Source organism: Leuciscus leuciscus, assembly GCF_965113295.1.
Source record: "Leuciscus leuciscus genome assembly, chromosome: 18".
NCBI lineage: Eukaryota > Metazoa > Chordata > Actinopteri > Cypriniformes > Leuciscidae > Leuciscus > Leuciscus leuciscus.
Genome location: NC_138742.1, coordinates 16,991,959 through 17,019,120, shown reverse-complemented (window position 1 = coordinate 17,019,120; position 27,162 = coordinate 16,991,959). Strand labels below are relative to the sequence as shown.

At 41.6% G+C, this 27,162-nt stretch overlaps 1 protein-coding gene across 3 annotated transcripts in view; it reads left to right on the top strand.

Moving 5' to 3' along the window:
- samd11 (sterile alpha motif domain containing 11) overlaps positions 1-27,162 on the top strand; it is a 65,973-nt gene that overhangs the window by 7,349 nt on the left and 31,462 nt on the right. For all 3 annotated transcript variants that reach the window (XM_082144756.1, XM_082144755.1, XM_082144757.1), the window contains exons 3-4: positions 13,091-13,263; positions 25,276-25,385. In XM_082144756.1, coding sequence (XP_082000882.1) covers positions 13,091-13,263; positions 25,276-25,385 — 283 coding nt within the window. The remainder of the gene's footprint in view (positions 1-13,090; positions 13,264-25,275; positions 25,386-27,162) is intronic.

The window sequence follows — 27,162 nt, the reverse complement described above, 5'->3', positions numbered from 1 at the left end:
CGCAAGTAATTCAGGTGTCGACTGTGCGATTCAAATTCACTAGAGCTGCGTTAACAGCAGCATAATTAGACTGATATTTTTGCTGTGAAGCGTGTGGTATTAGGTGAGGTTTGTTAGCGTAGGCCAGCGCTCGTTTGGCAGAGGGTTGCTGGAGGACTGGGTACAGGCAGGAATGGGGGCTGACGCCACACAGTCTCACAACAGCTCCCTCGCTGTGGGGGGTTAGACTCGATGTGTGCGCGTGTCTGTGCGCCGTACGAGGGTTTGTGTAGCGGTGTGTTTGTATCCCTCACATGGAGCCGAGGCTATGCTGCTATGGCAACGGCAGGATCCCTCCTCAGGACAGCAGCGAGCAGCCAGGCAGTCTCTGCAGTGTGATGCATTCATGAATTAAAGCAAATTAGAGCCCACTAGTAAACCGCACCAAACTCACAACAGGATTTTTCCGTTGATTTTTATTAGCCGTTTTTGCTTCAAATCGTGATTGTGCTGCCGCAGAGATGAGTGTTTTGAAGCTCACTAACCTCTTCCTCTAGTAACAAACAGGTGAGCATTTAACTAACTGAGTTTGTGCACATCTCAAACTGTCACATATTTTTCAGATCATTTGGAGATATTATTCAGGAAATGTTGTCACTAAGTCGGTTATAGGAAAACAGTGCAGGAAAGCTTTACAGGCAGGTGGGGGACGCCTGAATGTGTGTACTGGTATCAGAGCTGGGTGTGTCGATGTGGGTGTTGGTGGGAAAGGTACAGGGCTTATCTATCAGCTCATGCAGCTGATCATTACAAAGCCACTGCGGCTACATATGGACGCACTCCTCCAAATGTCAGTTTTTACATACGACTGACCCAGTTCTTCTCTCAACTGTTGAAATACAGTTTGATGCCATCCCACGTGGTTTTCATAGAAAGTGCAATGCACTTCATCTAAAACTTCTTTATATTCTTGTATAATTATTTTATTTATTTATTGTAAATAATATAAATAAATATATGCATTTTATTTAAATTGTATAACTTAATTTTACACAACATTTGGTTAAAATCCTCAAATCTGAATGCCAAGCAGTATTTCAAGAGTGCTCATTTCAGGGGCTTTTCACTCTTTGCATCACTGTGATTTGTTTGCGTCATTCTGGACCAATTTTCTGTCTTTGCAGCTGATCCTGCTTTGGCATCATTTGGTTTTAGTCAGTGCATCAAAATTTGTCTAAATGATGTCTAAAATGGAAGTTACTCAGTATTAACTTTGCATGCATTAAATTGCTAAAAACTAAAGGCATTTATAATGTAACGAAAGATGTTTTAAATCAATTTTAAGCATCGCTTAAGCATCACAACTGTTTACAACATTGATAATAAGAAATGTTTCTTGAGCAGCAAATCAGCATATTAGAATGATTTCTGACTCTGAAGACTGGAGTAATGATGCTGAAAATTCAGCTTTGCATTACAGGAATAAATTACATGGTATATAAAAAAATAGAAAACAGTTATTACTATATTATTACTACTAATATAACAATATTACTGTTTACTGTATTTTTGATCAAATAAATGCAGCCTTTGTGAGCATAAGAGACTGATTTCAAGTTGTTTTTAAATTGTACCATCTTACTGACCCCAAACTTTTGAACAGTAGTGCATATATTAAATAATACATGATTTGTCAAAAAATGATTGAAATTTCAAAAAAATTATGACCGCTTACAACACAGATGACCACAGCTGCAAAAATAAATACTTTATTTTCACATAATATTATAATAATATTATATAATATAACATAATATTAAAATAATAATAATTCATGTCCTGGTAGGGTCACCTACCGGAACAGAATATATACTATATTGACTGTGTTGTGTTTTTGTTCAGTTATATGGTAAGCTTTGGCTTGCTTTATCTTAAATGTGGCCCATACATTTTTCTTCTCCACTTTTCAGTCATATATTCAGTTCCAGCTTCTACATTTTGGTCTCTTGGGAGTGTAAGTCAGTACCTATCTCCTGTGGCTGTCTTTTTTTTGAAGGGAGGGGGGATCCAAGCGCAGGCAGAGAAATCCTGGCACGCATGGCTGGACTGCCACTGACCTCCCCGCGTCGGTGAACGCTTCACTGGGCTGACACAGCCCGCTCACCCTATGGGTCGGGGGGAGGTGGGGAGGGGGGTGTTCTGGGTGAGGATGGGAAGCACACTGCCCTTCAGCTCTCTCTTACTCACCATGTACTTACTTCCATAAATATTACACATTGTAACACTGGCAACAAAATAAACCGGTGTACATTTGTGAAAACTTTATAATAAGATGGCATTTGTTAATATTTGTTAATGCGTTAGCTAACATGAACTGACAATGAAAAATATATTTTTAAAGCATTTTTTATTTTTTTCATCAATTGTTCATTATTTTTTCGTGTTAGTTCACGGTGCACTAACTTTGTAGTAAAATTGTAGTAAATGTTGACTAATATTAATAAATGCTGTAGAAGTACTGTTCATTGTTAGTTATGTTAACTAATGTAATTAACTAATGTTAACAAATGAAACCTTATTGTAAAGTGTTAATTTGGGTTGGTGAAAGGAAGTTGTTTGGCATTGTTTTTCAACTATATACTTGAAAAAAGTTGATTAGATCTCGTCACGTGGATGTAACAGAACACTATGGCAAATTTATGGCAAGGCTCCCACAGAAGTGTGCATGTAAACTATTTAGCGTTTCTTTCTCTGTGTTAACGAATGTGCCAATAGATTTAAGTAGGCACATTAAACCCCGCCACACCGACCCACATGCCCCCACCCCCAGCTTGTGCCAAGTCTGCCCAGCGTCCCGCCTCCACACTTACCCTCAGCGTGGTTGCGGCACACACACACACACACACACACACACACACACACACACACACACACACACACACACACACACACACACACACACACACACACACACACACACACACACACACACAGAGGTTAGAGCAGACAGACGCGTGACTCATTAGGCATTCGTACCCCGGGGACAGTGCTGGGGGAGAGCGCCACAGCTGCAGGAATGTCATGAGCTGCTACTGCTGTGTGCAAATGTGTGTGTGTGTGTGTGTGTGTGTGTGAGAGTGAGTGTACCTTAGCAGAAGGCCAGCGCACCTTTCAGAAAACACAGCATCAAGAAAGCGTCTCTCTGCTTTTCCATATCATCCTTACTGTCTGAGCCAACAATAAAAAATGTGAGGATGCCTTCAGAACTCAGAAGTAGACTGAAACACATTATACGGCAGATTATACACCGGATAGATCTGGTCCTGCCTTCTGACTCGTCACTACAGCGTTCTGGTTTAAAATGTACAATATGGTAACGGCTATGACGTGAAACACCTGTTCACTATATCACTGCTCTTCATTGTAGAGACCAACTATTAAACATAGTGTACTTGAAAGGGACTGAGTCTTCTAGCAGTTATGAAGCTGAAAATAATGTTTAATGAAAATGTGTTCCTTTTAACATTTTTTATTATTTAGTAGTAGCTCTCGAATCTTATTACGGTCACATTAGACTTTGAGCATGTGAAATTGGATGCAAACCAGGTGAGATGCAAACCCACTCTTAATAATAATATTAAAAACAATACAAATAATAATAAGAACCTACACTTCCGTTCAAAAGTTTGGGGTTGGTAAGAGTTTGTGTTTTGAAAGAAGTTTCGTATGCTCACCAAGGCTGCATTTATTTGACAATAAAAATATTTTAAAATGAAATTAATTCCTGTGATTGGAAAGCTGAATTTTCAGCACTCCAAGTCTTCAGTGTCACATGATCCTTCAGAAATCATTCTAATATGCTGATTTGCTGCTCAAGAAACATTTCTTATTATTATCAATGTTGAAAACAGTTGTGCTGCTCAATATTTTTTGTGGAAACTGTACTACATTTTTGTCAGAGCTCTGTGATGAATAAAAAGTTCAAAAGAACAGAATTTATTTGAAATAGGCATCTTTTGTAACATTATAAATTACTTTACTTTCACTTTTGATCAATTTAATGCATCCTCGCTATAAAAGTATAAATTTATTTTCAAAAAATCTTAATGACTAGGTCATATAGTGTGTGTGTGTGTGTATGTGTGTGTGTTAATACAATCTTTGCTTGTTACAACCCAGCATAACTTTGAGCAAAGTTTTTGTCTGGCTGGTTATGGCTTACAGCTTTACTGTGCTGTAATTCTGCTGTTTTCTTACTCCCTGTTGTGAGGTCTTTTCTACGAGGATACGGTGAGAACTTCGAAGCGTCTCAGCTCTAGAGTTTTATGGGGCTTTAGACAGATACATCATCCAAGCTGATTACTCACTTCGAGTTTACATGTGTGGTTTTATATTTACGTGTGTGTGTGTTTTGTACAAATGTATATATAGCTTGTGTCATTGAAGGGCAGACATCAAGTGTGGGAGGGTATATTCATAGAAATGCTGCTTAGAGGAAATTCATATTCAATATTTTTTCCATGCCTGAGTGACAGAGTGTGTGTGAGGGTGTGAATGTGTGTGTATGTACATGTAGGCGGGAATTGAAGCCCAGGTTTTTTATGTTTTTGTTTTGAAGCACCCTCCCTGACTCCCTCTGTGCGGAAGTGTTACCGGAAATAGTGTGCAGCCGCCCCCGGTTCTGCGTCAGTTACGCTGAATAAAGCGAGGGGGCTGGACGGGGGCTTTCCGGGAGGACGTTGAGAAGGGTGGGGGTTGGAGAGGAGGAATGGGGGCAGGGAAGTGTGTTTGTGTGTGCGTGTCTCCGCTGAGACCATGTGGGTAACAGCCGTCTCTCAACGCTAACTTTATCAGATAAAGCATCACTAGTGCTGGCGCACTTCATACGCGGCTTCCAGTGGCTGTTAACAGCTCCAAAACGCACTTGCCGTACGAATAGAATGTCACAAAAAAGCAGTGTTTGTTTGTGTGTTCTCGGTTCTGTGTTGATATCATTTTTCATGAGTTTATACAAGATTCGTCTCAGTTTAAACAACTTGGACATTTAAATAAACCTGTCACTTGATGTTGTGCTCAAACTAAATAGATCTAATTTTCTATGTTAAAATAGAACATATATAGACAAAAATCCGCTTCCTCTGCAAAAAGAGAGAGAGAGAAAAAAAGAAAAGACAGTCGCTCTGGAAAAAAGTGTGTTCATCTTGTTCATCCTCAGGGATGTTTTCATCTTTTTCAGCTTTTTTCCCCTCTTCTTTTTAATGTATGCCACTTGAGAGAATCCAGAGGGGCTGCACCTGTTTGCCTCTTGGCTAGTCTCTCCACCTCCTGCCCCAGCCTGCCACTCACGCCTCGGCTCCTGTGGGATGCTCTGCATATGTGTATGTGCACGCGTGCAAGCTTTGGGTGTGGAGGAAGGATAGCTGCAGGGCTCGGCAAAGTTTGACAGAGCCTGAGATGCAAGCATGCTCTCTCTCTCACACACACACACACACACACACACCACCCATTCACACAAACAGACTTTTCAGTTGAAGTTTTTCAAAGCCGTATTCATTTTTCTGGATCTGTGAACAACACTCCTATAGGGGCGATTGGGGTAAGCTGTGCCACTTTTTACTTTTTTTGCTATGAACTGAAATGAGAAGAAAGTGTCTATAAGATATAGCCAAATAAAGACACCCCATAGCCATAATTTTGGGAAAAGTGCTTCTTTCTTTGAGGAGGCACGGCCACCCTTGCCTCCTCGGATGAAACGTCCCTGGTTTGTGTATATATATATATATATATATATATATATATATATATATATATATATATATATATATATATATATCAACCATGACAACTCGCAGAATAGATTTAAACTGCATTTATTGATAAGAACAAGTACATGGGCTCAGTCTTGGCAGACTAAATCTGCTACGCTGCTGCATGAATGAAGACTACTGCCGAAACATGCACATAAATACAGTGAATAGAATGCAAACTGCTGCAAGGAAAGAAGGGAGAATCCCCTATCAGATCTAGGCAGGTGGTGCTGGGGAAGGAGGAAGGCTAGAAAAATTCCCATGCCATGTTGAGTTCAGCAAGTTAGGTATGACAATAAGGGTGTACTCACTAGGCACGGTTGCCTTGTATCGTTCCCTGGCGCGGTTAGCGATCATCACACTATATGCGTACCGTACCCGAGCCCAACTGAACCGTGCTCTGGCCCACCTCTTCCAAGCGGCCCAGGCAGCGGTTAAACAAACCGCACCCGGGCACGGTACGGAGTGATCACACTAGTCCAACGAACCAGACTTTGGGGGTCAAACGTGTTCGAGCACGGTTCAGATTGCCTAGTGTGAGTACACCCTAAAATTTTCTTTTACATTAGTTTTATGTCAGTTTTTAGTTATTTTCCCATGTGCCCCTCTCAGTCTTAAGCAGCATGATGGGCATTGAATACATATATGATCACATGGCAAAAATTTTGTGTTTTACTTAGATTATTGGGTGACATATTGTACCCCTCTCTTCCATACTGTTTTTCAACCATCCCTCTTTTTTCCTCTTTCTTTTTCCGTTTCTTATTATTATTATTTTCTTTTTCCCTTCAAATCCACTCTCTCCTTCTCTGTTCACTCATGGATAGCAATAGAGGCACAGAAATCTGCACTGACCCCTTCAGGTCACATTAAAGGTCGCCCAGCTTCACACACTAAACCCTGAGGGCCTCTCATCCCCTTCATCCTTCGCTGTCTTTAGATGTCGGATGCGGGTAGAGGGAAAAGGAAGAGAAGGAGTCACTATCACGTCCCATTCACTCACCCATCCTCCATTACTAGTCTCATGGATCAATGGTCTCTCCCTCTGCATGGATCTCTTTGACTGAGTTTTGCTGTTATTTAGGGAGTTCAGCATGTTGTGCATTTCCACCCTTTATTCTGTCATTACTTCTTCATGATTTGTGACCTGTGTTTCATGATTCATGACCTGTGAGACTGATCTGTATAGGTCATATGACAGCGGGAGAAATTGGAGTGACTATTTGCTGGAATTTAGTGTAAAAACGAACTTTTAATTGTCATTCTTTACAACTGCATAATATAAGAAGGTGTTAATATCGAGTGGTGTAGCTTAGTGGTTAGATAAATGACTCAAGAACCAAAAGGTTGCACAAGTAGGGATTCCTTGAACTATCACCATTGTGTCATTTATCCCAGATTGCTTTAGATAAAAATGTCAGCTAAATCAGGGGTTTTCAAACTTTTTGATGCCATCAATCCTGGATCCCTTAAATGTGATCCCCATTATTGATTTTGAATATTATTGTAATAAAAATCCCTTTGTTTGTGTATGGGAGAAGGAAGGAGACCGGGGTCGGCTGGCTGAGACTCGTGGGTATTTAATAACTCAATTCGTACATAACAATCGCGCCACATGCGCTCACAAAACTCAACACAACTTTACAGGATCAAACAGCACTGTAATCTCAGTCCACAGATGTCTCAGTCCTCTGCCTGGTTCCCACGAGTCCTCAGCCCTCTCTCTCCTTGATGGCTGTGAGACCTCTCCTTAAATGCAGTCTCCCCACGCCAATTACTGCAACGAGACACAGGTGTAAATCATTTCGTACTTAACCCACTTACCGCTGCTTCTCTCCCCGCTCTCTCTCCTGTCGCAGACCTCGCTGAACCACGCCCCCCTCGCCACATACCCCCACCGCCCGACTCAGGCCGGGGAGCCATCCGGCCTGCAGCCTCCCTCCCCCTCCTCCTGGAGAGGAAGTCGGCCACAGCCATCTGTACACCCGGCCTGTGGATCACCTTGAACTTAAAAGGCTGTAAAGCGAGATACCAACGGGTGATCCGCGCGTTGGTATCCTTCATGCGGTGGAGCCACTGCAGGGGAGCGTGGTCCGAACAGAGGGTGAACTCCCGTCCCAGGAGGTAGTAGCGAAGGGTGAGAACCGCCCACCTGATGGCCAAGCATTCTTTCTCGATGGTGCTGTACTTAGTCTCTCTCTTCGAGAGCTTACGACTAATGTACAGCACCGGGCGATCCTCCCCCTCCACCTCCTGGGACAGTACAGCACCCAGCCCCCTGTCCGACGCGTCAGTCTGCAATAAAAAAGGGAGAGAAAAGTTAGGGGAGTGCAAGAGCGGCCCGCCACACAGAGCAGCCTTAACCTTGGTAAAAACCTGTTGGCACTGCTCCGTCCACTGGACCGTATCTGGCACTTCCTTTTTAGTGAGGTCAGTCAGCGGGCTGGTGAGGTCCGAATAACCAGGAATAAACCTTCTATAATATCCCGCCAGCCCCAAGAACTGCCTCACCTCCTTTTTGGTCTTAGGTCTCGGACAGGTTGCAATTGCTGCGGTCTTATCAATTTGAGGACGCACCTGCCCATGACCTAAGTGGAAACCCAGATACCTCACTTCCAACCGCCCAACTGCACACTTCTTCGGGTTGGCCGTCAGCCCCGCCCGTCTCAGCGCCCCAAGAACGGCCCTCACCTGCTCCATATGCCGCTGCCAATCATTACTGTAGATGATAATATCATCCAAGTAAGCAGCGGCATATGCAGTGTGGGGCCGCAGAACCTTATCCATAAGGCGCTGAAACGTGGCTGGTGCCCCGAACAGCCCGAAAGGAAGTGTCACAAATTGGTGTAATCCAAACGGCGTGGTGAAAGCCGTCTTTTCTTTGGACATGGGAGATAAGGGGATCTGCCAATATCCTTTCGTTAAGTCCAATGTCGAGTAAAAACGAGCCGAGCCTAACCGATCAAGCAACTCGTCAATCCGCGGCATTGGATATGCGTCGAATTTCGACACTGCGTTCACCCTGCGATAGTCTACACAGAACCGCACTGAGCCATCCGTCTTAGGAACTAAGACTATCGGGCTCGCCCAGTCACTGTAAGACTCCTCGATTACCCCCAACTCCAGCATTGCCTCTAATTCGGTCTGAACCACTTTTTTTTTGTGTTCAGGCAACCTGTATGGCCGGCCGCGAACTACCACGCCCGGCTCCGTCTCAATGTGGTGCTGAATCAGATTAGTACGACCGGGCAGGGGCGAAAACACATCTGCAAACTCAGATTGTATCTTTGCAATGTCAGCGAGCTGCGAGGGCGAGAGGTGATCTCCTCCGGGGGCCAGGGCGAGAGATTTCCCTTTGACGATCGCCTCTGGCCCGAGATCTTCCTCCCCACTCACTGCCGTTGCAAGCAACACTGACTCCTCCTCACTCCACTTTTTAAGGAGATTGAGGTGATAGATCTGTCGTGAATCGCCTCTGTCCGTTCGTATTACTTCATAATTGAGATCGCCTATTCGCTGTGTGACCTCAAAGGGTCCTTGCCACTTAGCTAATAACTTAGAGCTGGAAGTTGGTAGTAACACGAGCACTTTATCTCCCTGTGTAAATTCTCTAAGCTTAGTTCCCCTGTTATATAGCCGGCTTTGCCTGTCCTGAGCCTGGAGCAAATTCTCCATAGAGAGCCGCCCCAGTGTATGGAGCTTTGCTCTCAGGTCCACGACATACTGAATTTCATTTTTGCTATCCGAGCGTCCGTCCTCCCAAGTTTCTTTCAGGACGTCTAAAACCCCACGAGGCTGACGTCCGTAAAGAAGCTCGAATGGGGAAAACCCCGTGGAGGCTTGCGGGACCTCGCGCACAGCAAATAAGAGGGGTTCTAGCCATCTGTCCCAATTTTTCGCGTCCTCTTGTACGAATTTACGAATCATTGTCTTCAACGTGCGATTAAACCGTTCGACCAGCCCGTCCGTTTGTGGGTGATAGACACTGGTTCGTACCGATTTAATGCCCAATAATTCGTACAATTCGCTTAACGTGCGAGACATAAACGCGGTGCCCTGATCCGTGAGAATCTCTTTCGGGATTCCCACGCGGGAGATTAAACGAAACAGTGCGTCCGCCACACTTTTAGCGGAAATGGTGCGGAGCGCCACTGCTTCGGGATATCGCGTTGCGTAGTCCACTATGACCAACGCAAAGCGATGTCCCCGTGCGGTTCGTTCTAATGGCCCGATGAGGTCCATACCAATTCTCTCGAAAGGGACCTGCATAAGAGGTAAAGGGCGCAAAGGCGCTTTTGGGGCGGCCGGTGGGTTCACCAACTGACATTCACGACACGACGCGCACCATCTGCGCACGTTCTCGTGAATGCCCGGCCAAAAGAATCGGGTCATTAGACGATTTAGTGTGGAAGTCATCCCTAAATGCCCAGCCATCGGATTACAATGCGCCGTCTGGAAAAGCATTTCCCGACGGCTCCGTGGTACTAACAATTGGGTTGTATCTTCCTTTGTCTGAGTGTCTTGGGTCACTCGATACAACCGGTCCTTAATTATGGCAAAATAAGGATAGGAGAGCGCGCGATCAGGTTGGAGGGGCTGCCCATCGATGGAACGGACCTGTTCAAACGCATGTTTGAGCGTCTCATCTTGCGACTGTTCCAGGGGAAAGTCATCGCGGTTGGAGAGGTTTAACCTCACCACGCCGCTCGCATCCTCTGAAACAGACCCGCTAGGTCCAGGTACAGCCTCTCCCACCTGAGTGCTAGCTCCCCTTCCCCGCCCTCTCTTTTTCCCAGAGACATCCGTTGTCAAGCACCCCAATAATTGTTCGAAAGCTGGCCAATTTGTCCCCAAAATTAACGGATGTCGGAGGCGCGGACTAACTGCCACCTCCACACAATGATTGTGTCCCCTAAATTTAATAGTGATGGCTCTTAACGGGTATTCCACTATATCCCCGTGCACACACCTCACCTTAACCATGCGGCCCGTATCCAATGCCCCAGATTGTATCAGGCTTTGATGGATAGAGGTCTGGTTACAACCCGAATCCACCAATGCCTGATAGGTACCCCCCTTAATACTCACAGGTATCTGGTATAACCCGGCTTGATCAGGGGCGGTCTGCGGGACGTCCGGGATCCGGACCATCGTCCCTACCTCCATGACCGGGCACCTATCCACGAAATGGCCCGGATCCCCGCAACGCCAACAGACCGGCCCAGGTTTTCCCGCCGCCCTAGTGGCAGAAAGTGGGTCCAGTGATTGGCGTGGGGAGAGTGCAGCAGCGCCATCGAGTCCCTCCTGGGACCCCGGCCCCCTGACAGGGCCTCGCGGCCCGGCTGGAACCTCGGCTCCAGCCCTCCATCGCGGGTAGGCCCGTGGCGGGCCACTGATACGGGTCCTGGGGAAAGGAACAGGTTTAGGGGGAGGGGTAGAGAGAGGAACAGGGGGAGAGAGAGAGAGAGAGATAGATGGCAGGGGTTCGCCGACCCCGGAGCACGCCGCCATCTGGTCCTCCGCCAATTGGATGGCCAGATCCAGCGACGCCGGTCGGTGGCACTGGACCCACTGGGCAGTCCTCCTCGGCAGACGGGAAATGAACTGCTCCAGTACCACCTTGTTGATAATGTCCTTGGCGTCGCTTCCTCCGGCCAACAGCCATTTGCGGCACGAGTCCCGGAGCTGCTGCGCCAGTACAAAGGGTCGGCCCGCTTCCGCCAGTTCCAGTGAACGGAAGCGCTGTCGATGTTGTTCAGGGTTGAGGCCGACCCTTTGGAGAATAGCTCGTCGTAGATCGGCGTACACCAGGAGGTTCTGGACGGGCAGTTGTTGAGCAGCCTTCTGGGCTTCCCCCGACAGTAGTGGAATCAGGCGCACCGGCCAGCTGTCCTGTGGCCACTCACATGCCTCGGCCGTCCGCTCAAACAGGTCCATAAAGGCCTCGGGATCATCAGCCGGTCCCATCTTGTTCAGAGGCATGTGAGCTGCTGTGGTGGCCGCGGCGCCGGGGGAAGCCGGCTCCGTCCGAACCTCCCGGTCCAGCCAGCTCCGGAACAGCTCGCGGTCCTCCTGCTGGGCTTGCATCATGACGTGGAACCGTTTCTCCTGATCGTCCCTCAAGTCCAGCAGGGCTTGATGGTTCTCTTGATGTAGACCCGCGAGCGATGCGATGATGTCCGCAAATGGCGTTCCCGATGTTCCTGGCGGAGATTGCATTTCGGCGGCGGCGTTCTCCTTCCTTCCCGGGTTTCGGCACCAGTGTAATAAAAATCCCTTTGTTTGTGTATGGGAGAAGGAAGGAGACCGGGGTCGGCTGGCTGAGACTCGTGGGTATTTAATAACTCAATTCGTACATAACAATCGCGCCACATGCGCTCACAAAACTCAACACAACTTTACAGGATCAAACAGCACTGTAATCTCAGTCCACAGATGTCTCAGTCCTCTGCCTGGTTCCCACGAGTCCTCAGCCCTCTCTCTCCTTGATGGCTGTGAGACCTCTCCTTAAATGCAGTCTCCCCACGCCAATTACTGCAACGAGACACAGGTGTAAATCATTTCGTACTTAACCCACTTACCGCTGCTTCTCTCCCCGCTCTCTCTCCTGTCGCAGACCTCGCTGAACCACGCCCCCCTCGCCACAATTATGATTTAGGATTAAACATGAAAAATTTGGTCCTTTTTATTTATTTATTTATTTTTTGTTTATTTTTTCATTTATTGATTTACTTTTGCTGATTCAAAAGCCCTGTGCTAAATGACAAAATAGAGTAGTGTATCTGCTGCACTGTAAAAAAAAATTACATCCCCAAGTCAAAAATTTCAAGTGACCGATAACATCTAAATTTTTCTGACGTTTTTTTTTTTAATTTTCTCAATTAGTCTGACGTATTATTTCTCATTGAGCCAATGTTAACAGACTATTGCAACAAGAATTTCACTTGGGCCAATTGAAAAATGTAGATGTTATCGGTCACTTGAAATTTTTGATTTGGTAGGGTTAGAAATTTTTTACAGTGTGAGGTAAATTATGAATTCACATTGCTTTATGTCTATGTGTGTACCAAAAACTGTAGCTTTTTATGAATCAGTTTTACTGAAACTGATTCATAATGCAAATCCAAAAACAAAATGAATACAACAGTAATACATTCAAAATGTGATTTATCAGCCTAAAGAGAATTGGAAGTGTGACGGATCGGGAACATTAGCCATTTCTCTGTACCGCAGTTCAAGCCAGTAAAATCAGAGAAGGCTGTTCCCAGAGTCTCAGTCTGTCTGTCCCCTCTGTGCTCCTGCAGAACCGTGGGCGACTGGCAGAGAAACGCACCATCCCCTTGCCGCCAACACGGGTGCCCAAAAAGGAGCTGGCCTCCGTTTTCAGCAGTGACGACAGCGAGGGCAGCGAACGGGCCAGTGGAGATCATGCAGACATCAAACAGGAAGAGCTGCATTACACTATCATGAGAAAGAGGTGAGAATTTGTGTGTGTGTGTGTGTGAGAGCGTGGGTGGGCAAAAAGTAGAGTGCCAATCCCAGTGCCAGGGATTGATACATCAACCATGATCTGCCGGAAAGGGGTTAGTCATATCAGACATCAGTATACCACCAAAGAGCTTTAAAGAACCCTTAAGTCTTCACCCTCATAGTTCCCTATTTTGACACACACATACCCTCTAACACACACAAATTCACTCATTTACTCTTTTGGCAGATACTACAGACACACAGGATGTGCCAACTCTAAATACCCATGCTTGGGAGCCTACAGGATACATGCACAGAAATAAACATGAGGTCTTCTCATGAACCATATGAAAAGTGATATGGTTGATGAGATATTTGCAGTCATGTGGCAACTTTCTTAATGCCATGGATCTCAGAATGGTTCGAGAGCTTTCACCTAATGCTTTTCCTGATGCGTGTTAAAGTTAAAGTTCTCACCTTTAATATTTCAGTATGTGCCCTAACCGCATGCATAATTATATTTTGGTCATAGCACTTGCTAAAGAATGTGGGAAGCAAGAGAGCACCAACAGCTAAAGGGCTGTTCAGATCAAGGACAAAAACCGTAACTATAAAGTTTTAACAATAGTTGTAATTCTATGAGAATAGTGTAGTCCACACCACAGCTATATAACAATAACAACAGAGGAACAATATCATTGGAATCACTTTCAGAATTTTTTTTTATTGCTGATGAACAATAAAAACATTGACAGCCAATCAAAATCCATTCACCTTTAAAGAGCTATAGTAGTGCATTTAAAGGGGCAGATGACATAACTGCAATGCATGCTCATTGGTTTGGAGCCTAATATAGTTATTGCTATAGTAATCTTTATAGTTAGCGTTTCTGGTTTGAAATTACCATGCTGTGTACCACAGCATTTTATGTCAGGGTTATTGCGCATGTGCTATGGTGGGACCATGCTAGTATTTTGGTTAGTACCTGAAAGTACTATTTAAATGTTGTAGTGATCATTGAGTACCATGGTATATAAAAGTACCTGTACTTTTTTGTTGTGATGCCATGCCATTTATGTTATAACAATCTAGCTAGAGCAGTTTAATATTGATAAGCTAGATACATTTTTTGAAAGAAGCATAGAAAAGATTAAATCTAGTGAACTACAATTAGTGAGTTACTCCACTTACTCCAAACATAAATATTGGGTCAAATTATCTTTTTTTAATTACACTAAGCATGTTTATTGATACTTTTTAGTGTTAAGTTTTTTTTATTGAGGCCATTGCAATACATTCTGGGATTGCGGTCTCTGTGAAGTATTAATGTAATGGTGCTTTAAAATTTGGCCTAAATGAAGCAGCAGTTCATTTTTGGAACAGTCATAATTTCTGCTTTCCACAAAAAATAAATTCATCCAGTGATGTGCTACAAGTTCCACATCTCCGTCTTCAATCAGTGCGAGGGAATTCAGTGTTCATTAAATCTTCATGAGCTGTGTTTGGCCTCCCTCCTCCTTGGCACACAAGCCTGAAGAAGCTTATGAGCCTGCGGTCAGTGCAGCAGTGAGCTAAGAGCAGTGGCTAAAGCGAACGGTTTTTCCGCCAGTGGTTTCGCTCTGCCTAAATGCATTACAGGTGATAACTAGCCAGCAGATGTCAGCCCTGGCAGGTGAGTCTGGGGAACCACATTTTTGTCAGACCATCTCCGCTTGTGAAAAGCCCGGCCTTGAGGTTCTGATCTATTATTAAGTTTCCTTTAATCACTAGAGCATGCCTTTCAAAGCTAGCTGTTGCTTTGAGACTGCAGGCTTTCTGGCTTTCGGGGGTCTTTAGGTGATTTTTCACTCATGTTTTTGAATAGAAGTGTCAGCAGCAGTTTCGATGGTGTTTGCAGTGAGATTTTGTGTTGGCGGTGTATGTTGGATTTTTTAATCTCCAGGAAGCTTTAGTGTTTCTAATGAGAAGAGTAAGAGAAGACAATATTCCCTTTTTCATATTAGCCACTTGGCTCTTGCTAAAAATGTCTTGGTTAGCCCTAGCTCCTGTCAGGTTTTCTTAGAGCAACCGCCAATGCGTATAGCGATAATTTGACTTATTTAGTTGCCGTAATAGTTGTAGCTGTACAGTTATATACTTTTTTTTTGCTACAGTAAATGGCGAATGAATTCCAATGGTTGAGTCAGTTGAGTGTAAGAGGCTTGGGTTTATGCCCATTGGTGTTAAGCGGTACATTTGGGTCATTACACAGCACTGTTAGGATATCATTCTCAAGATAGCCTATACGAATGTATGAGGACGTGCCCTCTTCCAGCATAGGCAGGTCATAGCTGAATCAGTCCTTTTTGTTGAGCCCTACAAGCTAACACAGGATGCTAGCTAGCTGTCATATTCATTAAAAACATCATTGGCCAAAACTGAGTGATGTGAGGGTGCTTATACTGTGCTGTGCATTGAAAACACCACGTGTTTAAGCGTAACTTGAATTTGATTTTGTTGTGGAATAAAGAAGGGCTTCGAGTTCTTACCTTGGAGTGGATCAGCCCTGAATGCCTAGGTACAAATATAAGCCCTCATCTGCAAGAGTTTCTTGGTCACTTCCTTCACTCAACCCCGAGCCGCTGGCACCTAGCAGCCACTTACCCTGTGACATCGAGGACGGCACAGGAACCAGAACCGGCGAGCTAAACTCATTACAGTGATCTCCCCCCAACACTTCAGACGCCCGCGTGTGAAGATGCTAATGAATTTAAAGAACACTTATGACTAATATCTAGGGCTTTTACCCTGTTAAAGGCGGCGGACTGCAAGGAGCCACGTCTCTCCTCTGTTCCGGGGCCGCTCACCTCACCCCTACTTTACTCAGATGAGGATCTGACCGAAAGAGATAATGGGATGTTCAATCTATGAAATTCAATTTCCATTGATCTGGACTGGGTAAGTGAGTTGTGGAGGGGTCTTAACAAATTGGATTTAGTCAATGGATGGTGAAGGATGGGGAATTCTTTTTTGCGTTTGATCGTATTTACGCCTCATCATTTGCAGTTTATATTAGTGTTGTGGTAGTGTGCATAGCGTTTCTTCAGTCCAAATGTATCTGCTTATATATAGTGGAGTCCCAAACACAAGATATTTTTCTAATTTAATGCAATTTTTTCATTGCAAACTATATTATCATCTTTGAATTAAAAGTAGCATTTAATTTCAGAATGCCTTCGTATTTGTTTTTCACTTTTGCTTTAATGACTGCAGCACTTTAGCTGCATACACTCCACAAGTTTGTCAAACTTGATGATCATGTTCTTTAGCATGATTTGACACAAACCTCTTGAGCTTCAGTGGAAGAAGAACATCTCACCATCTGTACAAAGTAGTTCACATGATCAGTGTCATAAATTTATTTGGATTGGTGACGTATATTATTCATTTAATGTCAATGTTACTTTGTTTAAATTTTTTTCAATCCTAAAACTTTCTGTTTATTTCCAGGTTTAAATAAGATTTTCCCAGATTTTCTATGTGGACTCAGACTTTTGGACCCCACTGTACTTTAACATTCTGCCTTAAGGTATTTTAAACCAAAAATTGTTCAATTTCACATGAGGTTGACGAATATACATTTCCGCAATTGTGCGCAGTCAGTTTTCAAGGGATTTCCAGCCACTGCCGTGAGAAAAGCTGGTACACTTTGACACCTTAAAGAAGACTCCCTATATCTTTTAACCAGATTAATGTTAATGCCCAGCGGGTTTATAGGTGATTAGTCCTCATTCCTCCTGTATCCTGCAGGGATATAGACCTTTCTTTCTTCAAAAACAGCCTGCTTAGCCTGAAGTGTAGCGCCTTAGCTTGGTCTTTTATATTCCTTTATCTTAGTGATTTCGCATGTGGAGGTTGAGGGTCTTCGGGTCATGATGCACTAGAATATCTGTATAAATATCTTACTGAATAACAGAATAACAGGCTTGGTTTTATAATCTTTGAAATTTAAGTAAATCAACCGATAAAGACAACATCATGCATCGACTGGCATCCTATCTGAAAACGATCACTTTCGCGATATGCTTTAGCAATACAATTTGCAGGAATGAGATGTTTGTCATAGTATTAGTCTTCAAGGTCATGCCAATCATTTTCTGAAGCCTACCTGTGCACAGTCAGGTGTGTCAACACCAGGGCTTTGAGAAGTGCTGACTGCTTGTCTGGGTAATTACTGAGTAACCATCATGGATTATATAAGATAGTATACTTACTCAGAGGACAACCTGCTAAGAAAAGCCTCCAAAAAACATTGCCCATCCCATCCCATATGATCTATTGTAATATTTCTAATGTAATTATAAAGTCAATTTCTTCTCTTGTGTTAAACTACCTGGCATTTAACTGCTGATTTACTTTGGATACTCTCTCATGATTTTTGTAATTTTTTTTCTTATTTACAACCTATGGAAAAAAACTAAGTGCAGAAACATAAGTGGATTAGATGAAGGAGGGGAGGAGGAGGCAGGTTGATTCCAGAATGGTGGACCCTCCCCTTGAGCACGAGGGACAGGGAAAGGAAATAAATCAGACAACTGTTGCACCTGTCTGGATAGAAATTCTGTCTGTCTTCCCCTGGGTTTCTGCGGCCTCTTCAGAGAAGGGCCTGACCTGTCTGTGTTTAGCATTAGAAGCGTTTGTCCAGCAAGGCTTGCCGTCCTCTTCCCTGGTGGCTGTCTGGACCTGAATGTAAGCATTTGGCTATCCAGAAGTGGAAATCAGCTGGTCCAAACCTCAGGACTGAAGCCAACCCAAACCGCCGTCTTTAGCGCACTGTAACTGGCCAGGCTCTTAAAATGCTGGTATGTACAGTCAAGGGCATTTTCATCTGACGCTTAAACTGTTTTTTAAGAATTTTTTAATTATACCAATATTGTTGAGTGTCTTGACACTAGTGTTTTGGTATTTTTGGAAATTTTATTCTGTTGTACTGTACAACAGACAAAAAATACTAGACCCACATGTTATACGTTTACAAGGAATGGCTAGTAGCCTGGTTGTGAATCATTTTCCTTTAAAGGTTTTTTTGCCCTCGCAAAGACATTCAGCTGATGATTACGTTTTTTTTTTTGACAAAAGGGCTATTTTTTTGGTTGGTTGGTTTTAGTACGCTTACACAGGTTTAGTAGAATCGTTCATAGTCAGTCATTTGTGTGGTCCACCAGAGGAAATGATGGCTACTCAAAAGTTTACTTTAAATGATGTGACCATGTGCTCCATTCATTCATCTGTTTTGTTAAGGCATTTCTCTGTACAGTTCTGGAGCGTTGCACGACACACTGCTGGGAAGGGGACGTGATGCTGTAGGATTCCTGGAAAGAACCTTCTCTTAAGGCAATAATTAGTGGTTGGGTTCCAGTTCTGGAACTTTTAGAATGTCCAGGGCTCTTCCCAAGTAACAGCTGTAGGCTTAACGTTCTACAGTTTACTATTTACAGGAAAACTAGTGCTGTTTAAAACCCCGTTGTTAGAAATGGAGAAATGTATCTCGCTACATACGGTACAACTGTTTTGTTGATTTATATCTGCTACCTCTGAATTCATAGAGCTGGAATTAAGGCCAAATCCAATTTTTTTTGCACAAGAACATGCATCACAAAATGTGCCTCTGTGAATTTGTTTACACAACTTTACAATATTGTTTACAATATTTTCTTAACTCATTGCTATCATTCACGTAATCTTAGAATAATTTACAGAATTCACATAGACTCTTTTCCCTCAGACTTTGAATACTTTTGGCGTGAAATATATTTGGCGTCTTCGTTAGAGTTTGGGTGAACCAAGCTTTTGTTTGCAGTTCCTTTAATTCTGCAGATGTTTTCAGTCATCCAGGTCATTGTAGGATATTAAAACCATAAAACTGCTACGAATGTTACTGTAGACCTCTGTAGACTGTGTTATAAGATATTCAATATATTTACGTTCTTAGGAAATGATCACGCATCCCTACTCACTACGTTTCCCTTGCCTGTCAAGCGAGAGTAAGTAGTTAAAGCAGTGACGATGTTTTAATCAGGTGTTGTTTTCCTGTTAGCATCTCCTTTGATTGGTTTTGCTTCAGCCACATCAGTTAATCAATGTCATTAATGTCACATCTACAGAGGGCAGCTAGCTGTCTTTAAAAAGACGTTGCACCCCATCTCAAAGCTCTTTTAGGCTTTTTCCACTGTTTACTTTTCAAATTATCAAACACCGCAATGTTCAATGTGGCGAAATAGTGTTTCGTTCCACTTCTACTTTTCTGGGTTCCCGCATGCTTATCGACCTCCGATCAGCTTTTATAAGGCAGGAACAACAGGAAAGCTCAGGAGAACGCACTGCACTCTCATTTATTTATGTATCTGTTTCGATATTTATTTATTGCTCTCCTCGCTAGCTGAGGCCCGGCTGCTTGGTCTGAATGTGAGCAGAATAACAACAGATGTGTTTTTTTGTTGTAAAAAAAAAACAAAAAAACAGAGAGAAATATTGATTCCCCCCTTCCCCATTCTAGCATTGCAACTGTACTGTTTTCACTGGACATGGAATGACTGTTCAGAACAATTGTTTGGGAAAAGTAACCACAAAATTGTACATTTTGTAAAATTTTCAATTTTCAATTTTGTAGCAGGTTCGGCTTCCTTTTTTTTTTTTTTTTTTTTTTTACAGTGCTAGTTCATAGTGCAAACTGTCTGTCACTTTCTGTGAAAGGAGGGATCCTCTCCACATGCCTTGCCACTTTCTGCTTGGCACCGCTTTGTGTGTGTGTGTGTCAGGGTGAGACTATCATCGCTGTGTTCAGTAACGGTGTAAGCCCTGGCGTCAGGATGCCCAGTCTGCCAACTCTCTGTGTGACCTCTATATCTGGCGCCAGCTCTCGTCTCCCGTGTCACTGCAGGGGAACTTGCGCTGGCACTATTTCCCTCCCTGACACTCCTGCTGCCATGAGGAACACCACGTCTGTCCAATGGCCTTCTGCGCTGCCTTAAAACTCATGTCAGTTCTTGAATACCTGCCATTCATCAGATGCCTTTCATCCAGATGTTGCCCCTGTCATATTTGAATACCCAGTCATTTGTGAACAAAACAAGCATTTTCTTAGAGGAACAGTTCACTCACAAATGAAAACTGTGTCATCATTTACTCACCGTCATGTTGTTCCAAACCTGTACGACTTTGTTTCTTCCCTTGAACAATTTAAAGAATGCTTTTACTTTTCAATTGCAGTTACACTAGACTAGGACTAGAGCTTTCAAGCTTAAAGAAAAAATGTTGTCCACTTGATATTTACTAAACGTCTGTAGTCTGTATCACTGATTAGTGAGCAAATAATACTTAGGAGATGCATCTGTTCTATTAATCTGTTCAGTTCACAAAACAATTTTGAATGATTCATTCACTGATCCGGTTCTCGAATGAGTGATTCGGTTGTAGCGGGTCTTGAGCAGAGCTCACTGGAGGGGAAGATTATCAGTGAATAATTTTCCTTTTTGGGTGAACTATTCCTTTAAACCCCTTGCACAGCTACCTAAAGCAGGACTTTATCCCTTTAGCAGCATTTGAATCTCAGTTCAGAGTTAAGCAAAGCTTTGTGCAGGTGTGCTGCTGGTTTTCTCCAAATTCAACCGCAAACCCTACTCCTAGGCCTAGTGCTCCTATATCAGACGCACGTCAAGAACAGATGGAAGTGCTTTCAGCTCTGCATGAGAGTGCTGTGGTGAGGAAATGTGTCTGCTACCAGCAACAACACAGTTGATGCAAAAAAACATATCTTTCTGGCATCGGAAAGATGTTTTGCTGTTTGTTGCGGTGTCACGGATTTTCATTTTGTTTTAAAGCACTGACTCTGAAACTGCATTGAATGCCTCTGATTTTTTTTTTGGCACCTTCCAAATATGGTATTTTACTCAAAAACCCTCTTCCATAGCATTCGCTTTTCTCATGCACCAGCCACTGGGGGTGAGCAATCTTTCTGAAATTTTATATCATGGTAATGGTACATTTCAAAATTTAGCTGGAAATTCAGCAAAATAAATGTTATACATAAAAAAAAAACCCACATACAATAGTAATTTTGTATTTAGAAGTATTTAGTGAATACTTTACAAAGTAAAAGTAATGCATATTTAAAATATGGTTAGAAGAGCCAAGCTCACTGTACATTAGTAAAATTCTGTTAATGCTTATTAAGTTAAGCTAACATTGCGTGGCTGTTATGTCAAAACATACTTTAAATTGTGTCACAGACATATTGCGGTGTAACAGTATAGTATAATTGCTACTGGTTGACTGTATATCATTATACTGACCAGCTGACCTTTTTTTTTTTTACATAACTGCTAATTCGGTCACATCATTCAGAATTGTCAACATTTTTTGCAGAAATATAGTTTGCTTATGTTCAGTAGATAATTTTATAGTTGTTGCATATACTGTACATGAATTACATATTATTAAAATATACTATATTATTAAAATATACTTTTTGTCCTAGTTTACAATATTTTTATGTAGGTTTTACGGTCTCACAATTCTTTGTTATTTTTAAGCCTTTTTAACTAAGTAGAGTCATCAGGCCCCATTTGCTGCAGTTTTTTATTTGAAATCGTCTTGCCCAGTGCGTCCTCTCACAGCGGGTCATATCTGGGTCAAAGTGTCTGTGCGGTTGACGGGAAAGGTATTGACCAGTTTAGGTGGAGATTATGCTGATCGTCTTCACTGCGCGATAAGCCGCAGCTCATGTCCTAAGCGGAGTTGTCAGGTCCGCCCTGTGCTCCCCTGTGTGGTATCGCTGACTCAGGCGGCCGGGTTTTAGATCCAGCCCTGACGCAGATTATGACCTTGGCCGACAGTCGTGGGAGGCCTCATTAGCGGCACACACCGGGACAGCCCAGAAAAAGTGTGCTAATTAACCTGCTAACAATGTCCTTGCTTAGTGAGCTCACTGCCGAGCCTCCGTCCGAGGATAATAGCCTTCCTTAGCTGCCAGAGCAGGAGCTGGAAGATGGAGCTGTTGTTTGGACTGATGCCCTGTTAAGGGGATGGATGGGGGAACTTGGATGACCTATAGAGAACGGCAGAGTTGTTTCCTAGATAAAGGTTAAATGGATGTTTGCGCTACACAGAGTAGCATAGTTTCACGCAAGTTTTTAATATTTTATCGCTGTTGCCAAATTAGAATAGAAAAACATGAAATTTTGAATAATATTTCAATCTTAACGCTATTTAAAAAGTGTTGTACTAGAGTTTAAGTCGTTTGGGTGTTTTTTATGGTGTAACTTATATAGATGTAGCATATTGTGTGAAATCACTTTGTAGGGAATTTGTTTCTTTTATTAATTTATTTCAGTCTCATATTTCAGATTTTTATTAATCTGGGAGTTTGCCAGCCTCAAATGAAATATGATTTTTTCGATCATAGATTTTTATTCTTCTAAATGTACAAGAGTGATTGTGCTTTTGCTGTATTGTGTACTGTAAGGTTTATATTTATGTATAATATAATATGTATATAATTTATTATATATATATATATATATATATATATATAGTATTTAATAGTATTAATAGTATTAATAGTATTAATAGTATTTGAATAGTATTTCATTGAAATTGTATTTTTAAATGACAGTATTTCTATATTAGTAAAAAAGGTTAATATTTATTTATATAATAATATTTTGTTACACTTCTATATGTATATATGTGTGTATTGTTTTAAATTAAATAGTATTTAATTTAAGTAGTATTCATTTTATGTTTAATATTTTTATGTATGCATTATTTGTAATAATTATTTGTCCAACATGATTTTTTAAATAATTTTTAATAATTTGAATTTAACAATGCTTATTTAACTCATGACATTACAATATTGTCAGAACGTAAGATAAAATCATAATTTGTCCAACAATATATAGCTCAGTGAATGCTGTCATTATGTATAAGTATTGTGTATCTGATCTTGTGTCGTACAGTTGACCAATGGCATTTCGTCTGCCTTTTGGGTTCTCGGAATGACAAGTGAATTTGCAGCCCAGTTCGGTCATGGAGAATAAATTCCTGTACGTGCTGTGTTGTTTGTAGCTGAACTGAAAGCGTGGCAGGCTGACATTACTGAAGCCCAGCCTGTAATCTACGGACTGTAAAACTAGCATTTGGACTGCCACACACAGCAGGGCTATGCTCATGCTCAAGCATTTGGACTGCCCTGTGACAGCCCGTAAAAATGTCCCTCAGAACTCTGTTGATATTAGTGCGCCCCACAGACTGCCAGGCACTGTGAGATATGCATCTAATATTTGCTAAATTCTAATCGGGTATTTGAAATCATTATGCGTTATAATGCGATCACAGCTGTAATCAGATTGCATTAAAATACCTCAGTGACACACTTCTTCTATCACTCTCTATAGAGACAACTTGGCCCAAGCAGGTCTAAAAAGGGTTAATGAAGGATGAGTGAGGAAAGGATGAGAGTGGGAAGGAGGGAGGAAGGGAGGTTGAAGGAATGGCCTTGTCCAGTCCTAATCTGTAAGTTCAGTCAGTTGGCCTTGAAGAGACGACCCGAGAGAGGAAGACAAGTGTGCGGCGTGGACGCCGATACTGGCCTGAGATCAGTTTATCAGTCTGCGAAGAGCTCTGTACTTTAACTCTCTTTTTTCATGTTTAATGTGTGTACATGATTCATGTGTAGAAACATTATTATAAAAGATAATAAAATGTAGCATTGTAAAAAAAAGAGAGAAAAAAAAGTATATTTAAAGGGTGAATATGACACATGAATAAACAATTATTTAATATAATAAAATATCATTTTAAAATATAATAAAATTAAAAATATAATCTAAAAATGTTTTTTTTTCCCCGAATTTACCTCATATTTTCCATTCACATTGTTTTAATATGTTCCTCAGACCTAGTTAAAACCCATTTAACAAATATTGTTTTTAAATATTAGTTAAATATTAGTAAGATAATATCATTGATTCTTTTTGTGGTAAATTTTATTCTGGCAAAAACTTTGAAATATATAATAAAACCATTCCACATAGCATATATGACCTCATATAGTGTGTATAACAAAACAGATAATATTTTTCATAGAGAAAGTTTGGGGTCTCTCAATCTAAGCATTCATCAAGTTTCTTCACCTGTCCAAAACAGCTGACAAGATCAGTTCTCTGGTTGCAGTCAAACAATACAAGGCTACGCGTATAAGGCCTTTTGACACCAGTGTATAAATACTTTCTTAAATATCTCCAGAATTACATACTGTACAGATTTTATTATCCATTGTAATTTCTAAATCCACACGCACATGTTGAATGCTAAAACCAGCCCCTGTTATTTGCCACTTATCGGGTTCCTTTATGAAACGGCAGATCTCTAGAGATTACACTCATCCCCCGCGCCTCCAGAGACCCAAACGATTTCAGCAGAGCGATCATAAAAAGCATAATCACCTGGTTTTAAGCTCATAAACTGCTTATGAGTTGAATGTGTTGATTAGAACATCTTAAGGTTGAAGATGAGTCTGGATGAAACTCAAAATTGCTTGACACAGGAATCTGTCAGCGCTCATTATACGCTTAAAATCCAAAAGACAATGAATGCAGAAGTGAAGCAAAAGAGCCAAAGGCAGAGAGCGTTTCAGCTTCAAGGGACCAGACCGGAGTGCAGCAGGTCGGCCGTGTTTGATTCAGTCGAGGTTGTTTGTGGTGGATTTACATTTGGTTTACTGTTTACTTTATGCTGTTGTATCATTCTTCTTGTGTTCAGTTGGTAAGGTTGATCATTCCAGTTTAAATGGACAGAATTGGTAGTTTTTATATTGGAAGTTTTTGTAAAGATTTTCTTTTTTGTACTGTGTGTGAGTGTGCTGTTTCTGTGCATTATGAGCCTGAGATTAGGAATCTCTAGAGATATTTACCCTCCCTCTCTAACTTCTTGTGATCTCTCTCCTTTTCTTTCTCCTTCCCCCTCTTTACTTTTTCAGTCGTGACAGTGACCTCTCAACGATCATCTCCAACCTGCACCACACCCGACAGCACGGCATGCCCGAGGGCCAGCCCTGCTCCGACCTCAGCCTCGCCTCCGCACACTCAGGTAGGACACGCCTAGAGACAGCACACCTGAGACACACTTACACATAATCGGAGATTAATGTTCTGGGATGTTATTATCCATGTGTTTATGGCCCTTATGAAGTGAATACATACTTATGGGGCAAAAGCAGATCCATTGACATTAATAGGAAGTGGTCTGGATGAAAGCAGTTGAAAAATGCTTTTATGATTATGATACACATTCAAATCTGTGAAATGCGCAGTATCTGACCTATAGTCTTGGATTATTTTAATTGTTTCTATGGCTCTCTCTTTCTACATTATTCTGTTTTATTGCAGTTTTTTTTTTACCGAGTTTATCCTTTGATTGATGTAGAACAATTACACTGACTGCGTGTTAGTATTTTAATTCGGTTTAATTTGCATGATTGAGGGCTGTAAGCTCATTACTCGCTCCATTGTGACCATCTTCATTCCATTACTTAATGCTCTTGTCTTCGCCTCTCTTAGCACACAACTTAAACCACTGTTAAAACTACTCTCAGTAAATAGCTTTATTTGTCATTAATCTCGGACCAAACAGAAGGACTACCGGACATACTTTGTGTTAATCTCATTGGTCATCTGAACCCCATGTGCTCACTCAAGGGTTAAGTTATTGTGATCAGTCTGGTTTTTGAGTTATGGTTTAATGTATTGTTTGAAGATTTATGTTACATTTTAATATATATATATATATATATATATATATATATATATATATATATATATATATATATATATATATATATATATTTTTTTTTACTATTTGAATGTAATTTATTTTAATAACAATAACAATAAGAATATTTTCTAAATTGTATTTAATTGTATTTTATATTTTTAGTTGTAATTACAGTTTATATTACAAGTCTGAACCACATGGTCACCCACGGGTTAAGTAATTTTGACCTATCTTGTTTTACAGTTATGCTTAAATGTGTTGTTTGTTTGGAGATTTTTTGTTGTTTAAAAAAAAAAAAAAAATTATATATATATAACCCAACGGGTTATTATATTATATATATACATTTATTTGCAATATTTTTTTAATGTTTTTTAATCAATTATCAACATTTTTATGTTTATTTATTTATCATGTTATTTATTTAAATAATACTTATTTCATAACAAGTCTGAAAATGACTATTACCAACGAAAAGTGTTTACAGTTATACAGCTTAGAAATGTTCTAATTTGCACTAAAAAGTTTTATTTATTTATTTATAGAAATTGTTATTGAAATAAATTGTATTTCTTTAGGTTGTAGTTAATACTGCAGAGTTGAGTCATACTATGGAGGATCCTATTGGTTTGTGGACAAATGGCCATATGTGAATATATGTGGCTAAATCCTATTACAGAGGCATTGGCCCAGCATAAAACAGTCCCAGTCCTGATATAATAGCTCCGAAGATGGATCAAATCACCTTTACTGGACTGAAGGTTTATACTAGTCCAGAGATCTAAGGGTTGGGTTAAAAACAAGACTAGTATAACTTAACTTAACTTAAATGGAATATGCTCAATTAATCTTAATCTTAATTGAAGATGACACAAAGTAATAAGAGAGGAAGCCACCTGCAGTGTGGCTGATGACCAAAATCTGTCAGTTTGAGCATTTAAAAGAGGTTTAACGGGTTTAAGCAGCTAGACTCATGTCTGTAAACAAGTCCAATCCGATCACCCAGCGCATCTAATTCTGTCTGCCAGTGAAATTAGAGAGCCTCCGTCTCTGGGCCAGGTTAAGGGTCGAACGGATAGAACAGACCCATTTG